The sequence below is a fragment of the Passer domesticus genome, unplaced genomic scaffold (assembly GCF_036417665.1).
Source record: "Passer domesticus isolate bPasDom1 unplaced genomic scaffold, bPasDom1.hap1 HAP1_SCAFFOLD_310, whole genome shotgun sequence".
In the NCBI taxonomy this organism is placed as follows: Eukaryota; Metazoa; Chordata; class Aves; order Passeriformes; family Passeridae; genus Passer; species Passer domesticus.
The window spans coordinates 24,412-35,586 of NW_026990089.1; the positions used below are offsets into that span (position 1 = coordinate 24,412).

Consider the following 11,175-nt stretch of genomic DNA (forward strand, 5'->3'; position numbering starts at 1 on the left):
GTTTTGCCCTTCACGCGCGTCACATTATGCAAGCCACGCCTTCTTCAGGTCCGGGCTTGAGTCCTACGCATGCGCGCGGGGTTTGCTATGCAAATCGCGCTCCCTCCCCGCCGTTGTTCTGCTTCGTGCGCACGCGCGCCCTGCTCATTATGCAAGCCACGTCCCCTCCTTCCCCTAAAATGGCGCCCTGCGATTGCGCGCGGAGCTGATTATGCAAGCCACGCCCCCTCCCCGCTGTCACTCTGCTTTGTCCGCATGCGCGAAGGCCTCATTATTCAGGCCACGCCTCGTCACGCCCAATTTGGCGCCTTACGCAGGCACGCGCGGCTCATTATGCAAACCACGCCCCCACCGTTTTTAGTTTTATGTGCTGCGCAGGCGCACGGAGCTCATTATGCAAAACCCCGCCCCTTCGCACCGCGCACGCGGCCCTCCCCTTCAAGCCACGCCCACTTCCGGTCCAGGCCCTGAGGCGGCTCCGTCGCTTTTATTGGGGGGGGGGACGGGGAAAGAACCGGGAATGGGCAAAAACCGGGAGAGAAAACGGGAAAAGCGGGAGCGGGAAGCACCGGGAGAGCCCCGGGGAGGGGCGGGGAGGGGCGGGGAGCGGGGCGGGCTCAGGCCCCGTAGACGCTCTCGTCGCTGTAGGCGATGTAAAGGAAGAAATCCTCCTCGTGGTGTTCCTGAGGGGGGGAAACCGGGAATTCGGGGGGTTAAAACCCGGGGAATTCACGGGTTAAAAACCGGGAATTCCCACCCCGGGTTTGGATTCGGGCTCTGCCCCGCTCGGGTTTGGTGAGAAATCCCAAAAATTCCCCAATTTTCCCCTCAGGGATTCCCTGGAATTTTCGGTTCCCCCCCCCCCCCCGGCCGCGAAGTTTTTGGTCTCTTCCCAGTTTCCAATTATTCCCAAAATTTTGGGGTTTTTTTTCCCAAAATTTTGAGGCTTTTCCCAGGATTTTGGGGCTTTCCCCCCGGAATTTTTAACCCCCCATCCCAAATTCCTCCCATCCCCCAAATTTTCTGCCCCCCCCGAGGATTTTTGGGGCCTTTTCTGGAATTTTTGGGACCCCCCTCGGTACCAAATTTTCCCCTTTTCCACCCCAAATTTCCCCCCCTAAAACCCAAAATTTCCCAGCTCGATCCCCTCCCAAATTTTTGGGACCATCCCGGTTTTTTTTTAAGATATTTTGGGACCCCCCCTTTAAATTTTTTAACCCCTTCAAGCTCCTCCCCCCTTTGCTTTTTTTTTAATCCCTTTTTAACTTTTTCCCTCCCAAATTTTTTAGGATATTTTTGGACCCCCCCCAAATCCCAACTCCCTCCCCCAAAAATCTCATTTTTTAGCCCATTTTTAACCCTTTTCCCCCTCAGTTTTTGATTTTTGGGGGGTTTTTTTGGGTGTTCCCAGGGATTTTTGGGGAAGTTTTGGGGGGTGGTTTGGGGGATTTTGGGGATTTTTTGGGGATGTTTTGGGGAGATTTTTGAGGATGTTTTGGGGAGATTTTGGGGATTTTTTTGGTGGAATTTTTGGAATATTTTTGGGATGTTTTGGGGGAAATTTTGGGGAAAGTTTTGGAGATGTTTTGAGGAGATTTTGGGATATTTTTGGAGAAGTTTTGGAGATATTTTGGGGCTGCTTTGGGGATATTTTGGAGATATTTTTGGGGGTGTTTCTGGAATATTTTTGGGGTGTTTTGGAAATATTTTTGGGGAGGTTTTGGGGATATTTTTGGGGGTGTTTTGGTGTGGTTTTCGAGCTGTTTTGGAAATATTTTTGGGGAGGTTTTGGGGGTGTTTTGGAGGTATTTTTGGGGAAGTTTTGGGGATATTTGGGGGATATTTGGGGATATTTTTGGGGGTGTTTTGGTGAGGTTTTCGGGCTGTTTTGGAAATATTTTTGGGGAGGTTTTGGGGGAGATTTTGGGGGTGTTTTGGGGGTATTTTTGGGGCTGTTTTGGGGATATTTTTGGGGAGGTTTTGGGGATGTTTTTGAGACGTTTTTGGGGATATTTTGGAGGTGTTTTGGGGCTGTTTTGGAGGTATTTTTGGGGAAGTTTTTGGGGCTGTTTTGGGGATATTTTGGGGGTGTTTTGGAGGTATTTTTGGGGGTGTTTTGGGGGTATTTTTGGGGGGGTTTTGGGGGTTTTGGGACCTGGTAGAGCTGGCCCATGGTGGCGCTGGTGGGGGGGATGACGTTGTTGACGAAGAAGAACAGAGCGTCCTCAGCCCGCAGGTGGATCCTCTTCCTGATCAGGAAATAGAACTGCCCCACTGGAAATAAACACCAAAAAACACCAAAAATCAGCCCAAAATGAACCCAAATTCAAAAAAAAACCCCAAAAAAAAACCTGCTAAAAATGCCAAAAATGAACCGAAAATGAACCCAAAAAACTGAGCAGTGTCCTCAGCCCATGGGTGGATCCTCTTCCTGATCAGGAAATAGAACTGCCCCACTGGAAACAGCAAAAACCACCAAAATCAGCCCAAAAACCACCAAAATCAACCCAAAAACCAAAAAAAAACTGCTTAAAAAACCCCAAAATCCACCCCAAAACTGAGCAGTGTCCTCAGCCCGCAGGTGGATCCTCTTCCTGATCAGGAAATAGAACTGCCCCCACTGAAAACACACACCAAAAACACACAAAATCAAACACCAAAATCCACCCCAAAACTGAGCAGAGCGTCCTCAGCCCATGGGTGGATCCTCTTCCTGATCAGGAAATAGAACTGCCCCACTGGAAATAAACACCAAAACACCAAAATCAACCCAAAATGAACCCAAATTCAAAAAAAACCCCAAAAAAAACCTGCTAAAAATGCCAAAAATGAACCCAAAATGAACCCAAAAACTGAGCAGTGTCCTCAGCCCATGGGTGGATCCTCTTCCTGATCAGGAAATAGAACTGCCCCACTGGAAACAGCAAAAAAACACCAAAATCAGCCCAAAAACCACCAAAATCAACCCAAAAACCAAAAAAAACCTGCTTAAAAAACCCCAAAATCCACCCCAAAACTGAGCAGCGTCCTCAGCCCGCAGGGTGGATCCTCTTCCTGATCAGGAAATAGAACTGCCCCACTGGAAATAAACACCAAAAAACACCAAAATCAGCCCAAAAAATCCCAAAATCAACCCAAAAACCAAAAAAAAACCTGCTTAAAAACCCAAAAATCCACCCAAAAACTGAGCAGCGTCCTCAGCCCGCAGGTGGATCCTCTTCCTGATCAGGAAATAGAACTGGCCCACTGGAAACACCAAAAACACCCAAAAATCAGTGAAAAAATAAGAAAAACCCAGAAAAATCGGCTCAAAAACCTAAAAAAATCAGCCCAAAAACTGCCAAATACCAGAAAAATCAGCCCAAAAAACTCAAAATATTTGAAAACTCAGCCCAAAAAAACACAAAAATCAGCCAAAAAACCCACAAAAATCAGCCTGAAATCAGGGAAAAGGAAAAGTAGCCCCAAAAAAACTCAAAACTCAGAAAAAGCAGCTCAAAAATCAGTGAAAAACCCAAAATCAACCCAAAAAATGAGCAGAGCATCCCCAGCCTGAGGGTGGATCCACTTTTGGATCAGGAAACAGAACTGCCCCGCTGGAAACTCCCAAAAAGCAGCAAAAAACCCCAAAAATCAGGGAAAAATGGGAAAAGCAGCCCAAAAAAAACAACAACAAAAAAATCCTAAAAAAAGCCAAAAACCAGAAAAATCAGCTGGAAAAAAACCCAAAACCAGGAAAACTAAACCAAAAACCCCAAAAATCAGCCCAAAAAAACCCCAAAATACAAAGGAATTGCCCCAGAAAACCCCCAAACCCCAAAATTTGCTGCAAGAAATCCCCAAAAATTGCCCCCAAAACCCCTATAAAACCCAAAAAAACTGCTTTAGAACCCCAAGAAATGGAGTGAAAACCCCAAATCAGCCCAAACCAAATAAAAATCAGGGAAAAGCATCAAAAATCCCCCAAATTCCGGCTCAAGAAACGGAGCAAGCCCGCTAGAGGGGCAAAAATGGCTTTAGAACCCCAAAAATCACCCCAAAAATTCCCCAAACTACCCCCAAACTTATCCCCAAATCACCTCTGAACACCCCAGAATTTCACCCAAAAAAACCCCCCAAAATCTCACCAAAAAACCCCAAATTATCCCCCAAAAATTCCCCACCCCCCCCCAAAAATTACATCAAAAACCCCAAATCTCCCAAATATTCACCAAAAAAACCCAGAAAATTAGAAAAAAAAACCCTAAAATTCCCCAGAAGACCCCAAATTCCCCCAAATCCTCAAAAATTCCCAAAAATCCCCAAAGTTTCCACCCAAAAATCCAACAAAAAACCTCAAATCACCTCAAAGAAACCCAAAAAATTGGAAATAAACCCCCAAATATTCCCAAAAAACTCCAAAATTCCAACCAAAATACCCCAAAAATCCACCAAAAATCCTCAAATCACCCCCAAAAAAACTATGAAATTAGAAATAAACCCCAACAATTCCAAAAAACCCCCAAATATTCCCCCAAAACTCCAAAATTCCAACCAAAATACCCCCAAAATCCTCAAATCACCCCCAAAAAACCTCAGAAATTTGGACATATCACCCCAAAAATTCCCAAAAACCCCCAAAAATTCCCAATAAACCCAAAACTCCACCAAAAAAAACCCTAAAACCCACCAAAAAAACTGAAATCACCCCCAAAACCCCCAGAAATTTGGACATATCACCCCAAAAAATCCCCAAAGCCCCCAAATATTCCCAAAAATTCCCAATAAACCCCAAAACTCCACCAAAAAAACCCTAAAACCCACCAAAAAAACTGAAATCACCCCCAAAACCCCCAGAAATTTGGACATATCACCCCAAAAAATCCCAAAAGCCCCCAAATATTCCCAAAAATTCCCAATAAACCCCAAAAATCCACCAAAAAACCTGAAGCCACCCCAAAAAACCCCCCAGAAAATTGGAACTACGACCCAAAAAATTCCCCAAAACCCCCAAAATTCCCCAAATTCCCCCCAAAAATTCCGAAATTCCCCAAGTGGCACCTGTGAGGTCGGAGGGCACCAGGTATTTCTTCTTGTCCAGGTCCCCAATGCGGGCCTTGGGCGCCTTCTCCACGATCACCTGGGGGGAAATGCCTTCAGTTTGGGGCAAAATCCTGGATTTTGGGGGAAAAACCCCACAAAAATTGGGGAGAAAATGGGAATTCAGGAGGAAAAAATTCCTTAAATTTGGGGTAAAAATCCTGGATTTTGGGGGGGGAAAAAAAACAGAAAAAAATGGGAATTTAAGAGGAAAAAATTCCTTAAATTTGGGGAAAAATCCTGAATTTTAGGGAAAAAAAAACCACAAAAAAAATTAGGAAGGAAAATGGGAATTCAAGAGGAAAAAAATTCCTTAAATTTGGGGAAAAATCCTGAATTTTAGGGAAAAAAAACCACAAAAAAATTAGGAAGGAAAATGGGAATTCAAGAGGAAAAAATTCCTTAAATTTGGAAAAAAAAAATCCTGAATTTTTGGGGGGAAAAAAACCACAAAAAATTGGGTGAGAAAAATGGGAATTTAAGAGGAAAAAATTCCTTAAATTTGGGGAAAAAATCCTGAATTTTGGGGGGAAAAAAACCCACAAAAAATTAGGAGGAAAAATGAGAATTTAAGAGGAAAAAAATTCCTTAAATTTGGGGAGAAACATCCTGAGTTTTGGAAGAAAAAAAAAACCACAAAAAATTGGGGAGAAAAATAGGAATTCAAGAGGAAAAAATTCCTTAAATTTGGAAAAATAATCCTGAATTTTGGAGGAAAAATTTTCTTGAATTTGAGGGGAAAATGGAATTTGGGAAAGAAAAAATTCCTTAAATTTGGGGGGAAAATCCTGGATTTTGGGAGGTTTTTTTTGAGGAAAAATCTGCTTGGATTTTGGAGGAATACTCACAGAGGTTTGGGGGGAAAAAATCCTGGATTTTAGGGGAAAAAGCCTTGAATTTGGGGAAAATATTCCTGAATTTCAGGGAGAAACTTCCCTGAATTTGGGGGAAAAAATCCTGAATTTGTGGAGAAAATGTTCCCTGACTTTGAGGAAAAAAATCTGGGAATTTTGGGAGAAAATTCCTCAAATTTGGGGGAAAATCCCTTAAACTGGTGGGAAAAGCACCTGAATTTTAGGTAAAAACCCCAAAAATTGATGGGAACGTCACCAAGGAAGGAAAACCCCCCCAGAATTTGGGAATTTTGGGGCTCCCGGGGTGAATTTTGGGTTCCTGGAGTGAATTTGGCGTTCCCAGGATGGATTTTGGGGCTCCCGGGTGGAATTTTGGGGTTCCTGGAAGGGATTTTTGGGTTCTCAGGTGGATTTTGGGGTTCCCAGGGTGAAATTTCGGGGTTCCTGAAGTGAATTCCGGGTTCGCTGGGTGAATTTTGGGGTTCCCAGGTGGAAATTTGGGGTTCCCAGGCTGAATTTTGGGGTTCCCAGGTGGAAATTTGGGGTTCCCAGGCTGAATTTTGGGGTTCCTAGGATGGATTTTGGGGATCCCGGGGGGGATTTTGGGGTTTCCAGGTTAAATTTTGGGGTTCCCAGGATGGATTTCGGGGTTCCTATGGTGGAATTTTGGGGTCCCCGGGGTGAATTTCGGGTTTCCCGGGGGGGGATTTTGGGGTTCCCAGGTGGAATTTCGGGGTTCCCAGGTGGAATTTTGGGGTTCCCAGGCTGAATTTTGGGGGTTCCCAGGTGGAATTTCGGGGTTCCCGGGGGGGATTTTGGGGTCCCCGAGGTGAATTTCGGGGTTCCCGGGGGGATTTGGGGGTTCCCGGGGCTGCCCCGGCCCTCACCGGCACTCGGTCCGGGTACTTTTTCCGGATCTTCTCTCCCTCACAGCGACGCTTCTCGAACGGATGCTCCTCCTTGTACAGGAACTTCATGGCCGGGCCGGGCCGGGGCCGGGGCCTGCTCGGGGCCGGGGCCTGACGGGGCCGGGCCGGGACCGGGCCTGCACCGGAGCCTGGGAGCGCGCAGGGGATACGGGCCCGCCCCCGCCGCGCCGCGCCAGCGGCGTACGGCGCGCCAACAGCGTAACGAGCGCCCGTTGACGGCAATGGAGCGGCGCTACGCAAACGGAGGTAATGAAACAGGGAGTGCCCTCAGAGCTACGCAGATGGCGTAAGGGCCTCGCCCTCAGAGAGGTACGGCTCGTTCCAGTTCCTCCCAGTTCCTCCCAGTTCGTCCCAGTTCCCTCCTGTCACTCCCCAGTGCCTTCCTAAGGCTTCCCAGGCCGTTCCCAGTTTCAGCCCAGTTCCCTCCCAGCGCCTCGGAGTGGCCACGCCGGTGCCCACGGCGCTACGCAGATGGCGTAAGGGCGCTGCCCACAGCGCTACGCAAGCAAGCTGCGGACGGTGCAGCCCAGTTCCGCCCAGTCCGTCCCAGTCCCTTCCCAAGGCCTCCCGGAGCTCCCCCAGCTCCTCCCAGTGCCGGTAACGGGGGAAGGGTCCCGGTAGTGGGGGAGGGGTCCCGGTAACGGGGAGGGGGGTCCCCGGGAAGGTCCCGGGAAGGCCCCGGGCGGAGGCGCGGAAGGATCCGGGCGGTGCTGCGTCCCTCATGTGACTGACGTCATGTGACTGACGTCACCGAGCGGGGAGGGTCACGTGGAAGGAGGGAATAAACACGGGGCACGTGACATCAAGGGGGCGTGGCCAACGCGAGATGGACGGAACCATTGGGGGAGAACGGAGGGGGGGAATCCGGGCGAGTCCATCCCAGTTCCCTCCCAGACAATTCCCAGTCCATCCCAGTTCCCTCCCAGTCCGGCCACAAACGAGTCCCGAACGCTCCAACTTTGAGAAAATCCAAACATTTATTTGCTCCCCCTCCCAAAAAAAAACTGGGAAAGCGCAGAGGGAATTTGGGATCACCCCAAAATTCGGGATTCCACCCCCCACCCCCCAAACTTTGGAAATCCCAGGAAAATTGGGATCTTCCCCAAAATGCAGGAATTTGGGGTCTCGCCCCAAGGAATTCTGGGCCCCCCTGGGGATTCTGGGGCCCCCCTGGGGATTTTGGGGCCCCTGAGGGATTTGGGACCCCCCCCCCCAAGTGGGGATTTTGGTCCGTCCCGAGGGCCCTCAGGCCGCCCGCCGCAGCAATCCCAGCGGCACCAGTAAGGGGTTCAGGGGGGGGCACTGGGCGGGCTCGGGGCCCCGCGGGGGCTCCCCCGGGGCTCGGGGGGCGCTCAGGGACCCCCCAGAGCCCCCGCAGGTGCCGCTGGAGCCCCCCCAGCGCCCCCAGCGCTCCCAGTTCGGCCGGCAGCGCTCCCAGTAAGGACAGAACCACCGCGGCCTCTGCGGGGGGGGGGGACAACAGCGTCAGCCGCCCAGTTCGGGACTGGGAAACCCAAAATGGGACTGGGATCAGCCCAGTTTGAACTGGGAACCGCAAAATGGGGACTGGGACCCCCAAATGGGACCCGGGATCCCCCAGTTTGGGACTGGGAAACCCAAAATGGGACCGGGACCCCCCCCAGTTTGGGACTGGGGACCCTCCCAGTGAGGACAGAACCACCGCGGCCTCTGCGGGGGGGGGGGACAGCGGGGTCAGCGCCGCCCAGTTCGGGACTGGGAAACGCAAATTTTTTGGAAACCCCCCCACAAATATTTGTGATTTTCCCCCCAGTTTTTCAAGATTCCCCCCCCCCCCCCCCAAGTTTTTGGGATTTCCCCCCTCCCCCCCGATTTCGGGGTGCCCCAGATTTTGGGGTCTCCCCCCAGATTTTTGGGATTTCCCCCGCCCCAGGTTTTGGGGGTCCCTCCAGATTTCGGCCCCCCCCCCCCCCCCGATTTCGGGGGTCTCCCCCCACCCCAAATTTTTGGGATTTCCCCCCCCCCCCCAGATTTCGGAGTCCCCCCCCCGATTTTGGCGCCCCCCCACATTTCAGGGTCCCCCCAGATTTTGGGGTCCCCCCAAATTCTTGGGATTCCCCCCCCCCCAGATTTTTAGGATTCCCTCCCCAGATTTGGGATCCCCCCCCCCAATTTTTGGGATTTCCCCCCCCCCAGTTTCAGGGTCCCCCCCCCCCACCAGATTTTTGGGGATTTTCCCCCCCCCAGGTTCCGGGGTCCCCCCCAGGATTCCGGGGTTTCCCCCCAGATTTTCGGGGTTTTTTTTGCCCCCCCGATTTGGGGTCCCCGCTCACCTGGGGGGCTCAGGGGGGGCTGGGCGCCCCCCGCGCTGACCCCGCGCCAGGAACTCGTAGATCCTCCCAAAATCCACCTCCCACCCCCCCGCGGCTCCGGGGGCACCCCGAGTTCGGGGGGGTCCCCACCCCCGGGGGGCCCCCCCAGTTCTGGGCAGGCCCCAAATCCGGGGGGGTCCCCCAAATCCTGGGGGGGGCTGGAGAGCTGCAGGCTCAGGGGCTCCGTGGCCGCCAGCGTCAGCACCTGGCGGGATTTGGGGGGGTTTTTGGGGGTTTTGGGGGGGTTCACCCCAAAATTGGGGTGGGGGGGTTTGGGGGGATCCCCCCCCGAACCCAAAACCCCCCCGGACCCCCTCACCTGGGAGAAGGCGGCGCTGGGGGGTCTCTCCAGGGGCCCTCCCACGAGGGTCTCAGCCAGGTCCTGCCACACCTGGAACCCCAAAAATGGTGGTGGGAACCGCGAAAATAACCCTGGGACCCCAAAAATGGGATGGGGAACCCCAAAAATGGATGGGGAACCCCAAAAATAACCCTGGGATCCCAAAAATGGGATGGGGAACCCAAAAATGGGATGGGGAACCCCAAAAAATAACCCTGGGACCCCAAAAATGGGATTGAGAACCCCAAAAACGGGATTGGGAACCCCAAATCAGCCCTGAAACCCCAAAAATGGGATTGGGAACCCCAAAAACGGATTGGGCACACCCAAAAATGGGACTGGGGACCCAAAAAATCACCCCCAGAACCCCAAAATCGGGGTTGGGAACCCCAAAAATCAGCCCCAGGACCCCAAAATCAGCCCTGAGACCCCAAAACTGAGGTTGGGAACCCCCAGATCCATCTGGAGAACCCAAAAATTTTGTTTGGAACCCCAAAAATTCGTTTGGGAACCTCAAATCAGCCCCAAATCCCCCCAGGACTCCCCAAACCCCAGATGGAGGAGCAGATCCGGCTCCAGAATTCCTGAAAATTCCCAAATTCCCATCTCAGGACCCCCAAAATCCCCTCAGGACCCACCAAAATTCCCAAAAATCCCCCAAAATCTCCCAAAAACCTGAATGGAGGCGTGAAAATTCCAGAAAATTCCCAAATTCCCAGCTCAGGACCCCCCCAAAATTCCCAAAAATCCCCCAAAACCTGGACGGGGGTGTGGAAATCCCAGAAAATTCCCAAAATCCCATCTCAGGACCCCCCAAAATTCCCCAAATCCCCCCAAAACTTAGATGGAGGCATCCAAAATCCCAGAAAATTCCCAAATTCCCAGCTCAGGACCCCCAAAAATTCCCAAAAATCCCCCAAAATCTCCCAAAAACCTGAATGGAGGCGTGAAAATCCCAGGAAATTCCCAAATTCCCAGCTCAGGACCCCCCCAAAATCCCCCAAAACTTAGATGGAAGCATCCAAAATCCCAGAAAATTCCCAAATTCCCATCTCAGCACCCCCAAAACCCCCTCAGGACCCCCCCGACCCCCCCAGACCTGGATGGGGGCGCGGATCCGGCGCTGGAATTGCAGAAAGTTCCGGAATTTGCCCCACTCAGCGCCTCGCGAGCCGCGCGGCCACCGCAGCTGCACCAGCGCCGCCTGGATCTGCCAAAATCGGGGCAAATTCGGGCAATTTTGGGCTCCCCAAAACCTCGGGGGGCTAAAGAACCCCTTAGACCCCAAATTTGGGGCATTTTCCCCGAAAATTTCCCCGAAATTCCTGACATTTTGGGGAATTTCTGCTGTGAAATCCCCACCTCAGGACGCCAAAATTTCACCCCAAGGCGGCAAAATTTTGGGGAATGTAGAAAATTTTCTGCAAAAATTCAGCTCAAAATCTGCCAAAAGGGGTCCTGGGTGGGATTTTGGGGTCTCTGAGGGGGAATTTGGGGTCTCTGAGGAGAATTTTGGGGAATTTGGGGGAAAATTTTGGGATTTTTTTGAGGGGGAATTTGTTGATCCTGAGGGGAATTTTGGGATTTTTGAGGGTGAATTTGGGGGGTCTCTGAGGACGAAT

At 51.2% G+C, this 11,175-nt stretch overlaps 2 protein-coding genes across 2 annotated transcripts; both read right to left on the minus strand.

Moving 5' to 3' along the window:
- Window positions 1–459: 459 nt before the first annotated feature.
- Window positions 460–6,999, minus strand: GABARAP (GABA type A receptor-associated protein). Its single transcript, XM_064406575.1, has 4 exons — window positions 6,821–6,999; window positions 5,041–5,119; window positions 2,156–2,274; window positions 460–683 (listed from the first exon to the last, which is right to left on the minus strand). The coding sequence occupies exons 1-4, from the start codon at window positions 6,908–6,910 to the stop codon at window positions 618–620; spliced, it is 354 nt and encodes a 117-aa protein (XP_064262645.1). The 5' UTR covers window positions 6,911–6,999; the 3' UTR covers window positions 460–617.
- Window positions 7,000–7,664: 665 nt separating this feature from the next.
- Window positions 7,665–10,915, minus strand: SNAPC2 (small nuclear RNA activating complex polypeptide 2; the record flags this gene model as incomplete). The annotated part of the gene is given in 6 exon segments (XM_064406576.1): window positions 7,665–8,323; window positions 9,175–9,214; window positions 9,216–9,263; window positions 9,266–9,418; window positions 9,533–9,604; window positions 10,653–10,915. Coding segments are annotated over 6 exon segments (1,235 nt in total), but the record flags the coding sequence as incomplete, so codon positions are not given.
- Window positions 10,916–11,175: the final 260 nt, after the last annotated feature.

Coding starts and splice junctions, on each gene's coding strand:
- GABARAP (XM_064406575.1), bottom strand. CDS start 6,910: ATGAAGTTCCTGTACAAGGAGGAGCATCCGTTCGAGAAGCGTCGCTGT. Junction 5,120..6,820: donor AGTACCCGGACCGAGTGCCG/GTGAGGGCCGGG, acceptor ATTTCCCCCCAG/GTGATCGTGGAGAAGGCGCC. Junction 2,275..5,040: donor GGTGCCCTCCGACCTCACAG/GTGCCACTTGGG, acceptor GTTTATTTCCAG/TGGGGCAGTTCTATTTCCTG.